General features: G+C 39.0%; 1 protein-coding gene and 1 long non-coding RNA gene across 2 annotated transcripts in view; one reads left to right on the top strand and one right to left on the bottom strand.

The window, feature by feature from the left end:
• Positions 1–17,959, top strand: part of LOC129775841 (carbohydrate sulfotransferase 1-like) — a 130,100-nt gene extending 112,141 nt beyond the window's left edge. Inside the window, exons 4-5 of the mRNA XM_055780985.1 lie at positions 16,023–16,224; positions 16,288–17,959. Coding sequence (XP_055636960.1) covers positions 16,023–16,224; positions 16,288–16,404 — 319 coding nt within the window. The 3' untranslated portion in view covers positions 16,405–17,959. The remainder of the gene's footprint in view (positions 1–16,022; positions 16,225–16,287) is intronic.
• Positions 9,233–10,149, bottom strand: LOC129775842 (uncharacterized). The gene is made up of 3 exons (XR_008743019.1): positions 9,797–10,149; positions 9,513–9,738; positions 9,233–9,424 (listed from the first exon to the last, which is right to left on the bottom strand). It is a non-coding gene; the product is annotated as an uncharacterized LOC129775842 (long non-coding RNA).
• Positions 17,960–19,590: the final 1,631 nt, after the last annotated feature.

Here is a 19,590-nt window from a genome sequence, read left to right as displayed (position 1 = left end):
TGAATTTACCTTTTACTAAAAAATTATTAGTACTTCTACCAAAACTCATCATTATAATATCAGATTATTTTCAGACACAATTCAACATTCATTGCATCCTAAAACCTCCACATGCCAAATTTGGTTTCGTTTGCTTGATTAGTTCTTGAATTATGCAATGTATGCTTCATTTGTATGGCAAACCCCCTCCCCCCTCAGAGAGACGGGAGGAGTGTCTATTCGCCATAGAAGCGTTTTGTGTCCCCTAAAACCTTCGCATGCCAATTTGGTATTTTCTTGATTAGTTTTCGAGTCATGGTGGAGTCTCTAATGCAGAAATTTGTGTTTCATTTGTATGGCAGCCCCCCCCCTTAGAGAGGCGGTAGGGGTCCCAAACTATCATGAAAACCTTCCCCGGCCCCAAAATACCCTACATACCAATTTCCATGTCGATCGGTTCAGTAGTTTCCGAGTCCATATGAATCTGACAGACAGACAGACAGGCAGACAGAAATCCATTTTTATAGATATAGATTCTACATACAAACTGTCTTTGGAAGACTTTTAGAACTTACTAATACAAACATTTTGCGATGCAGAATATGTGAATATCTCAACTTAACTCAAAGTTATTGATATTTCTTCCCAAAAAAAAGCTCTCTTCAATTGTTTGTCATTCTTTCCGGGGCAAACATAAACAAAGTTTATTGACGACATTTTAGCATATTTCACTCTACATGATGTGTGATTTTCAACACTATGTTATTTTTTGTGTTTGAGTAAATTTAAATTGAAATCATGAGTTTTTGGGTAGAAAAACATCAATAACATTAAGTAGGATTAAGATATTGACAACTTCTGCATCGCAAAATGTTGGTTTTGATAACCTCTAAAAGTCGTACGAAAACAGTTTTGATGTAGAATTGAATATTAAGTTAAAGCAAAAAAAAACCGTTTTTTCATGGTCACCCTAATGCAACTTAGGAAAAAGCGCTAAATCGATTATATCGATATACATCTATCTATAAAGATAAGAAAGTTAGATTTTTTATTTCATCGACATTTTTGGTCACCCTATTTTTGATAACAAAAAAATGAGCGCTCTATCATATGTAACAACTTTGTCGAAGGCAGTTTTTGTCTAAAGAATAACGGTCGAGCTCGTAAAGCTAATTTCCACTTAAATACATCTCCTGGACCATTGTGCATTGTGACAAGTGCATTCCACATGCCATCAAGTCTCGCATAGCAACCATATTTCTTTCGTAGACCTCACCTTGCCTTTGACACTATTAAAATTGGATAGCTATTGCCTTTCCTACGATTCATTTGAACATGTCGAAAAAGTCCTTTAGATTTGGCCTCTGTATTTCATTTTTATTACGCTTATGGGCTGCATTAACTAGTAGAAAACATAGTTAAACAGTCTCCCAATTCGTACAATTCAATGCTGAAATCACACAAAAAAATAATGAAAAATAATAAAAATAATACCACCATTTCCTATACATATCTCATCACAATGCGATTATTTTCTACGAACACCCTGAGGATAGTCTAATTCATCCGGGTATGAAATGTAAATCTAATCTAATTGTAAAAATGGAATATTGAAAAATATTCTCAAAATACCCTCAGTAGAATTGTGTCAGCACAAAAAGTGCCAATCTCTAAGTAATTCGGTTTCCACGTAATAACGATAAAATCGCTTCGGATGCAGCCTAGCCGTTCGAAGCCATAATCCTTGGAATGCATCCAAAGCCCAATCGATTATTCGGTATTCGGTGGAAGACAAATCCCAGATAATATCATTGTTTGCTGATGAATGAATAATGCTCAATGTTCAATACACAATAATCATTCAAATGGCGTTCAGTAAAATTGTCATGGGATTTGAGCCTCATCACACGCGACATGCGACTATCAGGAGAAATCGTGCACAACACGCGCGATTTTACAGCAAATCTCACGAAGGCGTGCCTTCATTTGCCCGTCAGCTATTTTTTCGCGAATGCAGCCGTACAGTTATTATGTAATCCATTGTTAGATTAAACTTTCAACGATGGAATGGACAAAGTTTGGCGGAAGAAGACAATTTAACTGCTGCCGCACTGGCCGTGTGGAAACAATGGCAGAGAAAGGAGTAATCGTAGTATTATTATAGAAAACCCCCTGCGAATGTCTGTTGCGCCACCATCCACCACGATGGCAGGAGCAGCAATGCCGTGCACGTAAATGCCATAAAATGCTATAAATATGCCCAGGTCGAAACAAATAGCGGAGTCGTCGCCAGAACAATTTGAACGGGACGAATGCTTGTATTAATGATAAGTGTCGATTTGGCTTTGGCCAAATTTAATGTCCTCTTGGTTCCACAGCGTTAGGTATCACGCACAGATTACTGCGTGATTCAAACATTGCAGTATTGCAGTAGTTTTGAAAGTAGTAGTGATACAATGCGTTTCACAACTATAGAATCACTCATTTTTTCTATGTTTCCAAAGATACGTAAGTTGTGTCACCCTTCTAAACTCGAGTCGACCGCGAGTAATCGGTTTCGTATTTCATTAACCGTAGAATTAAGAAAACATGTTAATAGTAAAAGTATAGTTGAGAGTTTGGCTTCTTTAAACCTATGTAACTGAGCCTGTATAAAGAAACGAATTATAAAAAAAAAAGATACGTAAGAAGTCGGTTGAATTGATGTATACAGTGTAGAATACAATAACTGTTTTCATTTATAAGACTGGCCATTTCAACTTTATTCTTGTGTTCAGGCGCGAAGCATTCAAAAAACAAAAATTCCAGTGTTTCATAACTATAGAACCAGATGGAAAAACTCTCACTCCTTTACAAACATAACGTCAATTTAATATGAATTTTAATCGGTTCTCTCAATCGGTTCAAATAACCCATTCGGGATGATTTTGACCAAAATGCGCCATGTTGTAGTGTGTATCTCGTTCTACGCAGAGGATACTGCTCGTTTAAGCTCGTCAAAGCTTTTAAGCAATATACATTTTTGAAATTTTTAGCGAAGCGAAATATGAAGCCGAGACTAGAGGAAGCTTTTGATACCACGTAAGCGACATGATTCTTGAATGTGAGCTTAGAATCAATGAGTATTCCCAAATTCTTGTTGATTCCCGTTGCAAGCTAGTGCCCGATAGAACATAGTTATGATGAATCAAGGCACGATGTCTGCCGAATGATATTACGGAGCATTTCGAAACATTGAGTACCATGCGGTTCAGTTGGCACCATTCGGCGAAATCTTCCAATTGATCCTGTAGGGAACTAGTATCGCCTGATTTCCGTATCACCAAATACAGTTTTAGGTCATCAGCGTACGACAACTTAAGGCATTTCGGAATAGTGTTAACATCGTTCATATATAACAGAAACAGAAATGGTCCGAGATGACTGCCTTCAGAAACACCGGATGTCACGGGGAAGGGAGAAAAAACATAGTCTCCAATTTTAGCAGACATATTTCGACCAGTTAGGTAAGATGATAGCCAGGCAAGCAGATTATTATGGACGCCTAATTTGTTGTATTTAGCCAAAGTAATATCGTGGTTCATTTTATCGAACGCTGCAGAAAGATCCGTATAGATGGCATCTACTTGATGGCCTAGTTCCACTTCGCGGATGATGAACGAAGTAAATTTCACTAAATTGGTAGTCGTCGACCGCTTGGGCATGAAGCCATGCTAGTCCTCCGAAATGCAGTGGGCGAAGTGTTGAACCAGTTTTTCTAGAATAATTAACTCGAATAATTTGGAGGTAGCACTTAATGAAGCTATTCCTCGATAATTAGATACATTCCTTCTACTACCCTTCTTGTGAATCGGGAAGACGTAGGATTCCTTCCAACAGACTGGGAATTCACCGGATAAGAGAGAGCAGTTGAAAACACTGACCAAAGGCATTGCCAGCGCAGGCAAACAGCGTTTGAGGACCAATGACGGAATGCCATCTGGAACGGAACCCATTGAGCTCTTCAGTTGATTCCCAGCTGAGACAACCATTTCTCTGGTGATCGAAAACGGATTACTTGAGAAAGCTGAGGGAGGTACATTGCGATATGCAGCTTCTACGTCCTGATTGCTAATTCGTTCATTGCTGAAAACGCTTCTGGAGTGTGTGCGAAACATGTCTGCAATATCGGCGATGGTGGCAGCTTCCATTTCACCATTGGTCATGCTTGAGGGTAACACTGTTTCCTTCCTTTGTGTGTTTACGTATTGCCAGGATCTCTTAGGATTGGATTTCAGATGACGTTGCAACTGTGTTTGGTGCGCTTGAAACAAGTGATCGTTCAGCCGTTTGTAGTTCGAAATGGTCTCGGAAAAACACGTCCTCGTAGAGTCAGTACGAAGTTTAGCGTGTTCTCGAAGAGTTGCCCGTTTTTTTCTTTTCAAACGCCCAAGCTCAGAGTTTGACCAGGCAGGTTTGATAGACTCACGGTTGATACGCTTAGGTACAAATTAATCGATTGCGTACGTTATGATGCACGATACCGTCTACGCCGCGACATTAGCGTCTCGATTGGCCAGTTCTTCTTCCCAATTAACGTTCGAGAGGAAGTTGTTCATCTCGTCGAAGTTTGCTCTGCCGAAGTCGTAAAACATTCTCTCTGTCGTGTCATTGTGATCACAGTGTACACAGGAGTCAATGCTGATCAACAAAGGTGGGTGATGCACGCAACATTTGACGAGCGGAGATGGAGCTGGTATTACTGAGCGGATCGCAAATATTTGGAAGGCTTTGTAGAAGGAGAACAATTGCCATATACTTCCTATCTATGAAAATAGTTCGATCAATTATCGTCAGGTTAATGATCAAAGGATCATTCAAATTAAAACCTCTTAGAACTTGATCAGAGAGTGTAATGAAAAAATTCATCGAATTTTATTAAATTTCACAAACTGGCTGATACAGACTGTAGCACATTTCCTCACTTACAAAGCAGAGGTCTAGCATTCGATTGTTACGGTTGAAGACTCCATTTTTCTGTCCGAGTCTTGAAGTGCGATATGCGTCCAATAGATTGCGAGATACGAGTCCAATCGACGAGTCGGATGAGGGAAAATAAAAGCCGTGAGTATTCAGCTCCCATCCAACGTCACGTAGGTTGAAGTCACCCAGGATCAACAAATCGTCTTTCGCGTCCATTAGAGAAACAACCCAGTCAAGCAACTGCAAGTGCTTCTCGATGAGAGTATTATCGTTCAAACGATCCGGAGGAATGTATACAACGCAAATAAAGAGCATTGAGTCGCCCAATTAACCGCGACTTATAGCGAGAACGAATAGCCAACAAAACTCCGCCGCCAAAACTTTTGTTACTGTTGGATGCTAATCGATCTTGTCGGAAAACGGCGTAGTTACTATCGAAGAGCTGGCTTGAAATAGTGTTGTCGTTGAGCCACGTTTCCGTAAACGCGTAGATGTCGTAGCAGCCATCACTGCATGCAATCGCGCCAAGGTTTTGATAATACACGAGAAGGACAGATGAATTGATGGCATTGGTAACGTCAGACATAGAAGCTCCGCGAATAATCTGCGGTATCCCGCTGCAACTTGACGAAGCATCAGGAGAAGGAACATCACGAATGATATGGTACTTGCCTGTCAACACAGGCTGGGAAACCTTATCACCAACCTCGACCACAGGGCCAAGACGACTTCGATTGCAGAAATCAGCTAACAGCGCGACTGGGTCGGGTGGCGCCAGGGCTTCCGATGAACTGTATACATTGCGTCCTGGTGTATCCACATTCATTTGCAGTACGTTAGAATTACTGGGTTCAGCTGGGGAGCTTGAATACCTCACATCTTCAGAGAGAGGCGCTGACTTAATTTGAAAGCAACAGGGCAAATTTGTGGTCTGTCGCTTGACGAGGAGCTACGATTTTGAAAACGATCAGGGACAGAATATTCTCTAATCTCTAATAGTTATGAAACACTGGAATTTTTGTTTTTTGAATGTTTCGCGCCTGAACACAACAATAAAGTTGAAATGGCCAGTTCTTATAAATGAAGATAGTTATTGTATTCTACACTATATACATCAATTCAACCGACTTCTTACATTTCTCTGGAAACTTTTTCGTGTAACTGAACAAAGCTGGAAGAATCTATTTTTCCCCAATTTGGTTACATTAGCAATAACAATCAATACTCACTTTTCTTCATGCATGTCTACATAATTTTTAAAAGCTGAAATTCCTCGCATAGTTTTTTTCCTGTTCTCATTCTTAGTTTTGTTTTGGTCAGATTGTATTCCGAATCAACGTTCAACGGTTGCTGAGGAATGTGACAAAATCGAAATTGTAATATTTTTTCTCAATTTGGGATGAGAAAAAATATTGTCATATTTTTTAGTGAAAAATATTACCTCAATAGAAAAAAAGCATTTTTGTGTTCGTTTCCAATGAAGTCAGTAAAATCCAGGTTACGGGTCTATCTCAATTCATTATCGATATCCTGAATATCATTTCGATCGCAAATATTTGGAAGACTTTGTAGAAGAGGAACAATTGACATATACTTCCTATCTATGAAAATAGTTCGATCAATTATCGTCAGGTTGATGATCAAAGGATCATTTAAATTAAAACCTTTTAGAACTTGATTGAGTGTAATGAAAAAAATCATCGGATTTTATTAAATTTCACAAACTGGCTGATACAGACTGATAAAATTTTCTATATGTTACAGAAGTTAAAGAAGGTTAAATAAATATCCTTCGAAGGTTTATTTAAACCGTCTTAGATGATCTTATCTTATTTTTTGATCAACATTAATTCGGAGTATTCTGTACTACTAAGGGGGTTTTAATTTCAGCAAACTTTATGTTTTATGATGGACTACAGCTGAGATAGGAGTAAATTTCCTTAAACAGCTGCTCGATTCTATCAGGTATCTGTTTACATGCATATAATGCACACAGGGCCATGCTATGGCAAACACATTTTAGTGTAATCAAGTCTGGGCGGTCTTTCCTTATATACGTTCTTGATGGCTTCTAGGGACCGATCCTGTGGAGCGTTTTGGAGTCAGTTTCGATAACCGCAATGAATTCCTAGAATCAGTTCTCAACATGAAGTGTATTTTCTTTCCAGGAGAAATCTTTTGTTTTGTAAAAAACTTGAAATTAAAAAAAAATTAAAAAGCTGTAAAAATTAAAGAAAACTGTATATTTTTGGCCTTTGGCTGTTTTACTGTTGAAAAACTGGCAATATCCAGGAAAAACTGAAAGGCGAACGGCTTTGCGTTGGAATATTTCAGTTTTTAAAGTAGTTGTGGTAGTCAAAGGGGACAATATTACATCTCACACCTACTCAAAAATATTGCTCTCAAAATGAAACTATAGTTTTTCTCAATCTATAGAAATAAAAATGGATCACAGAATGTGTTGGTGAGCGCAAACCCCGAGGAGGGAAATGTCCGATTTGAGCCGTTTTTATCTTGTTGATTCCTTAGATCAATGTTACGGAGAGAAAAATCGGAAAATTTTCGGAAATCTCTGAAGGAAAATGGGAAAATCCGGAAAATTGAATTCCCATTTACATCTTGATAAGTGTCAGTCCATTCGATGTATGCGTAAATGAAATTGATCTTTGTTCGAAAGTGGAAATGGATTTTCAGGTGAAATAACGCACACCTGTATCTTCTGTTCAGAGATACCAACCATCCTGATTTTTCAAGATTTTCTAGACTATCTGGCACATTCCCTGATATGCTGACAAACACTCAGTTTTCCCTGAATTTACTTAAATTATCCTAATTTTCTCTGATTTTCGTGCCGTTTACTTCATCATATTTTAAAAAGTGTGGCTCTGACTCTTACTTAACCGTTTGTCTATAGATTTCGTGATATCTCCATAAAATTCATCATGATAATATAAAATCATCACAGTTATTTTTGTTAAATTCCGTTAACAAATTGTGACAAAACCTTATTCCTCTATTACGCTTTTAAAGTAGAGTCTATAATTGTGGGTGCCAACTGATTTCCGGACTTTGTTTTGTTGGCATTGTAAGGCGAGAATATTCGCTCAACACACGCTGATGAATGTTATAAGATTCCATTCCAGAAATTTCCATAAGATTCGTCTTGTGTAGCCTGAATTCGTTATCCAAGCCTTGTCTATTACCTGCTTCAAAGAATTGAGGAATTTGATGCATCAAATCTTTAAGATTTGGTAGCTTGACGAAATTTTGAGGGTTTATCGAAGCCGCAGTTTTGATAACCGGATGTGGCTTAAAAGACATTTGGGAGAAATGAGTTTTCAAAGATGGAAAGATGGTGAAAGATTAAGAAATAAAATGTTTGCATATAAAATTGTATGCTTGCCCTTTGAAAATGGTGCTCTTGTTTTTTTCAAAAAATTGGCACGAACTTTCCGGACAACCCAATATGAACTATCCTGATTTCTTCCTGATTTTTATATTCATTCATCCTGATTTTTGAGAATTATAGTTGGCAACCCTGCTTTTATCTATACCCAGTCTACTTTGTTGTACCGTATTGGTTCCAAAATATGGTGTCGACAACGGTACCGATGTCGTGCCATTTTGCAATGATTTTGTCGACCTATTCTTCGTATTCGACAATCAAATACGGGCCAACACTGTGCCAATTTGGCACCGCGTCGACCGAACGAAAAACTACTCGACCCTTTACCCTTTTATGGCTATATTCGTATTCAATAAATATGAAACAAAAAATAAAGAAAAGTCATGGTTCACTAATAATCACTTTATTATAATATTTTAAAATTCTTCTGTTTTTTTTTCAATTTTGAATATAAACTAAAAAATAAATACAATAGTGTCAATTGTCTTCGTCGTATTCGTGCTCTACAAGATTTGTGCAGCCGCAGCATTAAAAAAATGTGTATTAAAAATGTGGTCTTCAATGCAGTTACGAAATAAATTTGCTGATCATTATCATCAATATCGTAACCAATCTCTTCTCTGGCTCCGGCTACTAACGAGGCGTTCAATGTATTAGATTACCTGGAATTCAAAATGTGTAAAAATAGTGAATATCACCAATAAAATGAAATAATCAATAGTAATAGCCACCTGTGACTTTTTTTTCGAGAGAAAGAAATTTTGTTGGGATTCGGATTTATCATCCTCATAACCTCAGCTGAGATTGTCGAGTGCCTGGCAGTTCCGCTAGATCATCCAGATGTACAGCAGCTTATACCGAGTCTAGTGGCAACTGATTTCCTCCATCACCTGTGGTGGTATCTTGAGGGATGAGAATCAATTGCATAGAAGAACTTGAAGAAGCTGAACAAACGTTATATACGTTAGTTGTTGGTGATTGCGTTGAGATGTGTTCATTTGTCCGGTTTAATCGGCAATCCTTCACCGAAGTTGGAGGCGGAAGATGGGAGTCCAGCGAGTGTTGTCTCGAATATTCCTGTAGACAATGTAGTGAACGGTAATCAATGGCCGCTACATTAATGTATAATAACTGCAATAACTATTGAAATAGATTGAGTTATTACCTCTTTTACCCATCTTCTCCATCAAACAGTCGAACGGAAATGGACGCTCAATTTCTTCGATTTTGTTTTATTCAGGCACCGCTATTTATTCCTTCAACCGCTTTTCAATTACGTCCGACTTTTGTAGGATTGTTCTACATGAAAATACGCATATGCTTTTGAATGTTCGTAGAACTTGCGCATTTTTTTTCAATAATTTCTGCCGTCGTGCAGATGAATTCGTTACCTAAAATAAACAGATAGTTTTACGTAAATTGAACATAATGAAATAGAGTTTCTGTTACCTGTCCGATTTTCTTCGTACTGTTTTTTTATTTGCTCGTCTCCGAAAAACAAAATCCATGCTCATTTTTACCGTACCGAGAAGTATTTTGGATGGAATGACAGTACACAACAACGAGCTGATATTTGAGACTGTTTGTTTAGAACTTTGATGCTCCCGTCCGTTTGCTGACAGTTCATAAAGAAAGAGAAAAAGCAGTGATGCCGTTTCCCTCGGACATGTAATCGCGTACGATTATAGCTAGAACTATAGGCAGAGCAGCCTGCGGGGGGCAAGGCGGGGTTAGAATCCAGCACTTTTGTAGCACTTTTCGTCGCTCGGTCGACATGGTGTCTATAACCACTCGAAAATATATGAATCTGGGTATGACTAAAAATGGGTCGCCAAATGTGTTCGTGATACTTATGACAGACATACAGCTGTACTTGCGTTGTACTTCGAAAATTGTATGTCTGTCACCATGTACAGCGCTAGAACCATGCAAGTAACTCGGTACAATCGCTGTACCTGTACCGACCTGTTTTACCGCTGTACATGGCTACAGTTGTACTGTGCGCAGCGCCATAGACGGCTAGTGGTCGGTAGCATGAACAAATCGAATCAAAACACTTGGTAAACATTCTTTTCACTGACTTTCTCTTGAGTTAATAACTCAGATTGGAAACATATTTGTTGTGTTTGATAGTTTAGACGCTAAATAAAAACCTTTTTCATTGAAATATGTGGTGAAATTTGGTAAAAATTCTGATTGTCAGTTTGACATATGGTACAATGTACAACTAAAGTATGTCTGGCATGGTACGATAGTACCTGTACAACGCTGTACCCTTAGGCGGCTCGCACACCGGAGCAATAAGCAACTAGCAAGCTGCCATACGCAATATGCAACAGGCAACATATTTTGTTGTGCTTCGTATATCAAAGCAATAAAAACGCCTGACATTATGCAAACACTCGGCTTAATGTACAAAACTTGTCAAATTATGGGCGATAAGTTGCTTTTCAACCGACACGTTGTGTTGCTAGCAATATGTGTTGCTCTACAAAGGTGATAGCGATATCGTATTGCGTTGGTGTGCGAGATCAACAAAAATTAAATGGAAAAATCCATTGGCGATAATATTGCTTATTGCATGTTGATAGTAGTTAGTTGCTTATTGCTCTGGTGTGCGAGCCGCCTTACAGCGCAAGTACAGCTGTATGTCTGTCCCTGGTATGAGTGCAAACCCCAAGGAAGCAATCGTCCGATCTGAGCCACCTTTATTTTGTTGTATTCGTCTTCGCCCGTAGATCATGGTGAGAAAAATTTCAACTTCGGAAAACTTTGTGAGAAAGTTATTAAAAAATAATTTCCATATGATCTAAAATGATATCGTTGTTTGCGAAATTAAGCTTCGTGTTCCGTTAGGCGTGGTATGCAAATTAAGTCTCGCTAAAAATGCGAATTTTGGACCCCCTCTCCCCTGAGTAACAATAAAAAACGCAAAACAAACCCCGCTTCCCCTTATGTTACGTGATGCTAACATAATCGGTGCAAAAATTCAATGTCGTTTGAAAAATTTTCAGAATATTTTAACTTTTTATTAAGTAATGAAAATATCAACGTAAAAAATTAGATATCCGCCCAGGTTAGGATCAAATGTTTAAACGGATGGTCCTTATATGCAAGTAGTAGCTTCGGAAGAACTTTCGATAAGTTCATAGAATTTCGAACAGAGACGGAAAATTAATGCTCACATGGTGCTTTCAAACCATCTGACGTTTAGCTGAGAGGAACATGAGCTGATATAAATTGATGTTGATTTATACGAAAGTAACTACTCCTTGGTTCAATGCAGCAGTTCCTGTCGTCACATTTCACTACATGATCATGAGAAGTATTGAACCTGCTACGGGAAAGATGACTCATCCGACGTTCAACTCGATTGAAGGCACTGCGACCTGGAGCATTTGAAGCAACGAATATTGCATCAAGATTCAATTGATTAAAATTATAAATTGAAAATATCTATGATCTTTCTATAATAAGGGTTCTCGTCTTGTAAGCCAACTACATTATTTATAAATTATGAAACTCAAATTCAGGCAGCTCGCACACCCTTTTAAAATCGAGCCCATCAGAAAACCCGTTCGAAAAACAGTGCTTTCCTGAACCAATGCAACTAACATTGGACCACTGCTTCAGCATGACCAAGATGTGCTAGCTTTATTTTGCATCCTGCGAATGAGCTTATGTTTAGCAACCCTAACAAAATCATGATTCGGTAGATAAACTGGCTGCTATTAACACATTAAGGACCGCACGTTTTGGGGCAAACTTAAACGCTTCATTTGTTCGGATTCCACGAAAGAGATCGTTTCCTTCGATGTGGATGAGACGAAGGCGAGGCATCGGTAGGCCTTGTTAGATTCTTGGGAAACCAAGGATAAAACCTTCAAGTGTAGAAAACACTGGTTATTTCGTGATCCATCCGTAACAGACGGGACGCGAAACACGAGAAATCTCGTGAGCGGTCCGCAATGTGTTAAGCCATTTATCATTTTGGCTCAGGAAACACACCTCATTCGGTCCCAGAATTGAAGCTAGCATACTTTTTTATGTAATTTTATGATCTTCGAGCACGAGCGACCCCTCCGAGCGTCCTCCCTATTGAAAAAGATCACATAGTTTATGGATGACCCCTCAAGTCAAGCAAATTCTGTTATAGGCGAATTTCAAGCCAACTCGTCTTAGGAGTTATTATTTTGAAAAATTAAAATTTATTCTTCTCTGAAACGTATTTTTTTTAAATTCTCAAAAAAGATATGTAAATAGTTCTTAAAATTTCCAGCAAATGGTCTATACATCGGAAGATGGGCACTTTTACAGGGGAAAAGTTTTTCCAACAACTTTTTCATGCTTCTTTGGAAAAAATACAACTAATCATAGTTTTGTTTACAGTCTAGATAGCGATATAGTGTATTTGACAAAATTTTAGATCTCATTAAAATAACATAGAAATGTTAAGAATTAAATATTAACACGTTGAGTGCCATGTCAGTCATCGGTAACTGACACCGAGCTTTCCGTTCAGGCCGTGTCAGTCTACGGTGACTGACAGTATAAAATATGATAATAAAGGTAAACATTGATTTATTTTTAATGATTTTTATTATTACGTTGAGTGTCATGTCTGTCATTGATGACTGACACCGAGCTTTCCGTTCAAGTCGTAAGAATTTATTTTTTTTCCAGAAAAGTTGAATGATTTTTATTAACACGTTGAGTGCCATGTCAGTCATCGGTGACTGACACCGAGCTTCCAATTTGTCAATATTGCGCTTCGCATTTGCTCTATACGATACGAATATTAAAAAGTTGGTGTTTGAAAAACTTTTTTCTTGTAAAAGAGCCCTTTTTCCGATGTATGGGTGACTTTTTGGAAATTGTAAGGGCTATTTATATCAATTTTTTTCCAGAGTTTAAGAAAACATGTTTTCGAGGAAAATTAATTTTATTTTTCATTTTTTTTTTCTTCAATGAAATCGAATAAACATCCAGGTTTTTTTACGCGTAAAAAAATCTGCATTAATTCGAAAATCCGCGTAAAAAAACGCGTTAATTGGAAATTCCGCGTAAAAAAACGCGTTAATTGGAAATTCCGCGTAAAAAAACCAGGTCACCTAAAATTTACGTAAGCATCGTGATAGAGTGCGGCACTAATTTCCGTTATAAGCGCTATGTTCCGTCGCAAGCACTGATTACCGTCATATGCTCTGAGGGAGCATGAAGAAGAAATGTGAGTTGAGAGAGAAATGTGATATTGCTCAGGTTTTTTTTATAACAGATTACTGTTGTACGAAAATTTTCATCAATGGATTGTTATGGTTTTGATTTAATTAAATCCTTGAATAAATCTCAATATTAAAAAATATAGTAAAAAATCTACTTTCGCTTTTTCCACTAAAACTACAATTTGCGCAGTTTTGCGCTACGACGGACAATATCCACTTGAAAGCTTATGTTTTTGCCTAAATTTTTCATATAGTCTGAACAGTGGCAAACTTTGGAAAAAACTTTCAAGTTAGTTTTCTACAAAAAGTCACTTTTTCTCATTTTTTTGCCAGGCCTCCTATGATGAAATTTTACAATATCTAATGAAAGAGATTTGTTTTGTACAGTTTTTCGAACAACTTTTCCTTTGACGCCAAAAAAATCAAGTTATCATTGAAGCTGCAGAGCGTATGCGAAGCCAAGCTTTGAAATGTTCTGAAAATCAGGTTTCATGATATAGCAAGAAAGGAAAAAACAGTACGAAGCAACCGACTTTACCTAATGGCCAGCGATTCCCCACTGTGCCCCTTCTCGCGTTACACAATTTGTGCACGACGCTTTAGTGTGAAGCAAAAATAGCAATGGATTCTCAGGTGAAATAACGCACTTTTAAAATAAAAATTATGAATGAAAATTTAGTTTTCTGTATCAATCATGTGTTCCACGTAACGGAGAAACATGTGGAATTCAAAATCCTATTGGCGCAAGTAACGCTGATGACTTGGATTTTAAACGGTGACACGTTCACGGGCCAGACAACTGCACTGTTCTACGAAAAGGATTTCGGCATACTCCACGATCATGTACCACGTAACCACGTAACTACGTACCACCTTCAAAATATCGTTCGGAATGCGCGTAAACGTTTTCTCCGCGGAAGATCTTGGCGCAAAAGGGAAAGATTAAAACACCTTGAAGCCCTTTACAGCGAATGTCAAAAAAACGCGTTTCGAAGCTACACCAACCGCACCGAGTCGAATTTGAAACGTGATTCGTTATCTTTCTGGTCCTCTATTAGGATCCTTAAAAATACTAATCGAATTCCTTTAGAAATGACGTATAATGGAGCAACTGTAGACTCGCCCGAGTCTTCTCGGGCAGAGTTTTTCTGCAGCATGCATAATTGGCGATCTAACGCAAAACGTAAACGATCGGTGAGACATCTGGATTTTGTTTTTGAACTAAGAAAATGATACTAATGTAACCTAAAACTCAAAAACAAAACACGTATATTTTACTTCCGGGCTTTCCAAGGTAGTTCTCACATGCAGGAATCGTGCATTTTTCTACTTGTGTTTGATTGTACTCTCGAATTTCCTTCTTTAATTCAACCATTGTCAACATTTTTATAGTTTTCACTACTGAAAGAGGTAAATAAATAACATGTTATATATAAAATTGCGCAGAATTAAATTTCTTATAAACTCATCGCAATCAAATATTCTTTTATGATTATAACATTGTAATTTATGGAAAGAACTACAAACTTTCCATAAGCTCACATGGCAAAATTTAAAACCATCATCACTTTCACCGCAGCGCTGCCTAGGTGTAGATTTGTACGTTAGATCGCCAATAGTGACTCTTCCAGTTTTTCAGTGACTGGTCGAAAAAAACTATCGTTTGACATAACGTAGCTGCAGTTTAAAAAAAAAACTTGACGCTTCCAAAGGTGCCGGTACAGATTGTCTACCTCTTCAACCGCTCCCTGCGTGATCAAATATTTCCAGAAGTGTGGAAGATGGCATCGATCAATCCAATCCACAAGTCTGGTAGTGTTCACGCCATTAGAAACTACCGAGGAATCTCGATACTATGCTGCATCGCCACAGTTTTTGAAGAACTCGTCCACGGGAATCTCTCCAATGCTATTCGCCGCTCGCCGACGGTTTCGTGAAGAAAAGGCCAACCGATTCAAATCTGATGAGTTACATGAGCGTTTTATCAGAAACCGTAGAAAGTCGCAATCAGGTAGTTGCTATCTGATTTGATTTCTCTAAAGTTTTTGATAAAGTTCCTCACGAACTGACTATCGCGAAATTTAAACACATTGGACTTCCTGAATGGATAAATGAGCGGCTCAGATCGTACCTAAACGACAGAAAAGCTTTCGTGAAAGTTAGAAGTTATCGTCTCCGTACATATCGTATTACATCCGGTGTACTAGGTACTAGAAAATCTATAGTAAATGGAAATTGTAAAGGGCCAATCAGAAGATCAATCAATGAAGAGTTCTGCGATTGAACCCACGAACGTTCGCTTAGTAAGAAAACGTGAATGTTCGATAGAATTCATATCAAAAAATCAATTTAGGGCAGGACGAAGTTCGCCGGATCAGCTAGTGCATAATAATTTCATTGATTTTTTTTTATGAAACTTAATATTGTCAAAATTCTACCTTTTTCTCTTTCAGAGTAATCCGATACGAGGATCTGTCGTTGAATCCGTACCAGATGACCAAAGAAATTCTCAAATTTTACGGTCTACCGTTCGATCCGGCCGTCGAAGCATTCCTCGACACTCACACTAAGCTGGACATTGGTGGTGTCAGTTCAACCTTTCGCGACTCAAAGTCGGCCCCATTCCACTGGACAAAGGATCTCTCTTTTGAGGAGGTAAACCAGTTATAGTTTATTTATGAATAAAATAGTATGAATCCCTTTAATTATTCCCCACAGGTGAAGATAATTCAGGACAGCTGCGTGGTTGCGATGAAATCCTGGGGATATAAAAACGCCACTAACGAGCAGAATCTGCTCAACTTTGATCCTCTACTTCCCTTTAGCTTGTCGTGAGAACCGAGTAAGGGGCATAACACTAGCTGATCGGATGTATAAACGAGTAGCTCCTAATAACTCTCTGGATGGCTCTCGAGGTGGCAGAGAAAAAGTGGTTGATTGATGATTTTCGGAGCATCCGCGTATATCCGATATATTGTAACAGGTGTAGTACTTGTTCGTTTTGAACGAAAAAAAGTGCTTGAAAGCATATTGAAGAAATATTAGTGTAAAAACATAAGCATCTGTGATGAATTAGGTAATTTAGTATGAGTTAATTTAATGTGACCGTTACTATACACGTGTTCCATCGGAATTTTTTGCATTGTTACTTCGGGATTTAGAAAGTAAACGATGATATACTCCTATGTTGCAAAAAATACGTTGCAATGGTTCCTTTCCGGTTTTTTTTATCGATTACCAGGTCTGACTGATCACTGAAGCAGGAGAATCCTAATCAACGTCAGAGTTTTGGCATATTTATCCTAAGAAAAATCCGGTGTTAGTTAGGTAAACAACGAAACAGTAACTCCTTGTTGACAGCAAATCCTGTGTACATTTTTGAATTCTACTTACGGATCTTTGTGTTAACGTGTTCGTTCAAATCCACTCGTCGATGGATTTTTTTTCTTTCACTTTCGATGCAAACGCAATTGTTTTCGAGCATTTACTATAACATTAGTTGGTCGAATTTGACGGCCATAATCGATTTTTAAAGTTTCCTCTTTTTATTTCTCGAATCTAATTCGCGAAACATAAGATCGCTTGCAAAAACGACTTCTTAACTAAATCACATATCTGTTTTCCATACACGAATATAGCTCGCAAGATGTTCGGTGCGCAGTAAATATCGCGCGAGCACCAGTAGGATAATGCAACATATCGTTAATAGGAATCCGTAGAAAATAAGTAGCTGTTCGTATCGATTTTAAATTATTTAAGATTACTAGCGACAACAAAATAAAAATAATCCATTAATAACCCCTTTTGAACAGGGAAAATTTTTTGATGCAAATTTCAGAACTCGTAATATTGGCAAACATAGATAGTTAGGTTGTTTATGAAACCGACAGTTAAAAGATACTAAACATGAAGAAATTAGAGTGCCTTTCGATCTGACGCAGATTATTGCAAGCTAGTAGATAAATACGAACACGATAGTGCAGAGAAGCACAATTCTTCAGAATACAATACAAACAGGAACAAACAAACACTGAGCAATCTTACTAATGTGGCAGAACGGAACGCTCCTCAACTTATTTTGGAATAATCTACTATTTGGAGCGGGAGCATTCACGGTTTAACTATTTGAAGCATACTTTCTTCAGCACTGCACCGAGCGAGAGATATACACTAGAAGAAGAAGCAGTCTTTGCTTATAATCAGATACTAGTTTTCTATGAGAGGAACACATACAGTGATTGCAGCCTACTGACTGTACTGAGGTTTTCGGAATACTTTAGAATAACATTACTTAGGAATCTTTAGGTAGTAGAACCAATAACTAACAATAACTTATTGAAACAAACGAATACGACGAAATGAATGAAGCACATGCTCAAACATTGGAATAACAAACAAGAACGGGTTTGGTTTTTGAAAAGAACAAAAAGAAAGCTATTGGTACTGGTACTGGCTCAGCCATCTTTTCCATTTCCTCTACGGAAAATGTTATCCAATGAAGCTATGTGGCTTTGAGGAGGTAAAAAACCATTTATTTGTTTTGGGTTCCAGCAAACATTTCTTTCAGTTTACCCACTCTTGGAGAGGATTATCCTCAACCGACTGAAGAAATGTACGGATAGTGATCATGGTCTGTCAAAAATACAGTTCAGCTTCCGGAAAGGCAGGTCCACCATTGACGCCATCCGGGCGGTGATCGGAAAGCCTGAGAAGTCGTCCAAACAAAAGCGGAGGGGTGACTGACACTGCGCAATAGTAAATATTGACGTGAGGAATGCGTTTAATAGCGCTAACAGGGACACCATCTCAGAGTCCCTGCTCCGTATGAAGGTTCCTGGGCACCTGTGCAGAAACTTAGGCAGCGATTTCCAGGACCGCGTTCTAGTCTACGAGACGAGCAGAGGACAGGTACCGCTGAAGATAACGTCCGGAGTACCACAAGGCTCTATCCTGGGTCCAACGCCCTGGAACGTTATGTACAACGGAGTGCTAACATTGAAGCTTCCCAAAGGCGTGCAGAAACTTAGGCAGCGATTTCCAGGACCGCGTTCTAGTCTACGAGACGAGCAGAGGACAGGTACCGCTGAAGATAACGTCCGGAGTACCACAAGGCTCTATCCTGGGTCCAACGCCCTGGAACGTTATGTACAACGGAGTGCTAACATTGAAGCTTCCCAAAGGCGTGGAGATCGTGGGCTTCGCAGATGACGTCGCACTAACAGTGACAGGAGAAACGCTAGAAGAGGTGAAGATTCTAGCAACCGAGTCCATCGTCACAGTAGAGAACTGGATGCAAGCAGCGAAACTGCGGATTGCTCATAACAAAACGCAAGTGCTGTTGGTGAGTAATTGCAAAGCCGTGCAACGGGCGGAATTCACAGTCGGTGAACACGTGATAACTTCGAAGCGTATGTTGAAGTACTTGGGAGTTCTGATGGACGACCGGCTGAATTTCAACAACCACGTCGACTACACCTGCACGAAGGCAGAAAAGTCCATCAGTGCGATAGTGAGGATAATGCCGAATAACGCTGGACCCTGTAGTAGCAAAAGACGTCTTCTAGCTACTGTATACTCGTCAATACTGTGGTACGGAGCGCCAGCCTGGTCTCGAAACCCATCGGAATCGCAGAAAACTGGACCGGAAGTTTCGGCTCATGGCGATACGAGTTGTGAGCGCGTACATGAGGATTTCGTTGGAAGCAGTATGCGTTAACGTCAGCATGATTCCGATTGGCTTCCCCCTGGCGGAAGACGGCGAGTGTTACAAACGAAAGGAAACCAGCGGTTTCGGAAAAACAGCGAGAGCCGAATCACTATTGAAGTGGCAACAGGAATGGGACACGGCGGAGAAAGGCAGGTGGACGTATGGGCTCATACCGGTACTATCGACCTGGCTGAACAGGAAGCACGGAGAGATCAATTTTCACCTGACGCAGTTCCTGTCTCGACATGGCTGCTTGAGGCAATATCTTCATCGGTTCGGGCAAGCAAGGTCGCCACCCTGCCCGCAGTGTGGGA

Source organism: Toxorhynchites rutilus, chromosome 3 (genome assembly GCF_029784135.1).
Source record: "Toxorhynchites rutilus septentrionalis strain SRP chromosome 3, ASM2978413v1, whole genome shotgun sequence".
NCBI classification, from domain to species: Eukaryota; Metazoa; Arthropoda; class Insecta; order Diptera; family Culicidae; genus Toxorhynchites; species Toxorhynchites rutilus.
Note: the sequence above shows the minus strand (reverse complement) of the source record. Positions and strands in the feature narration are given on the sequence as shown.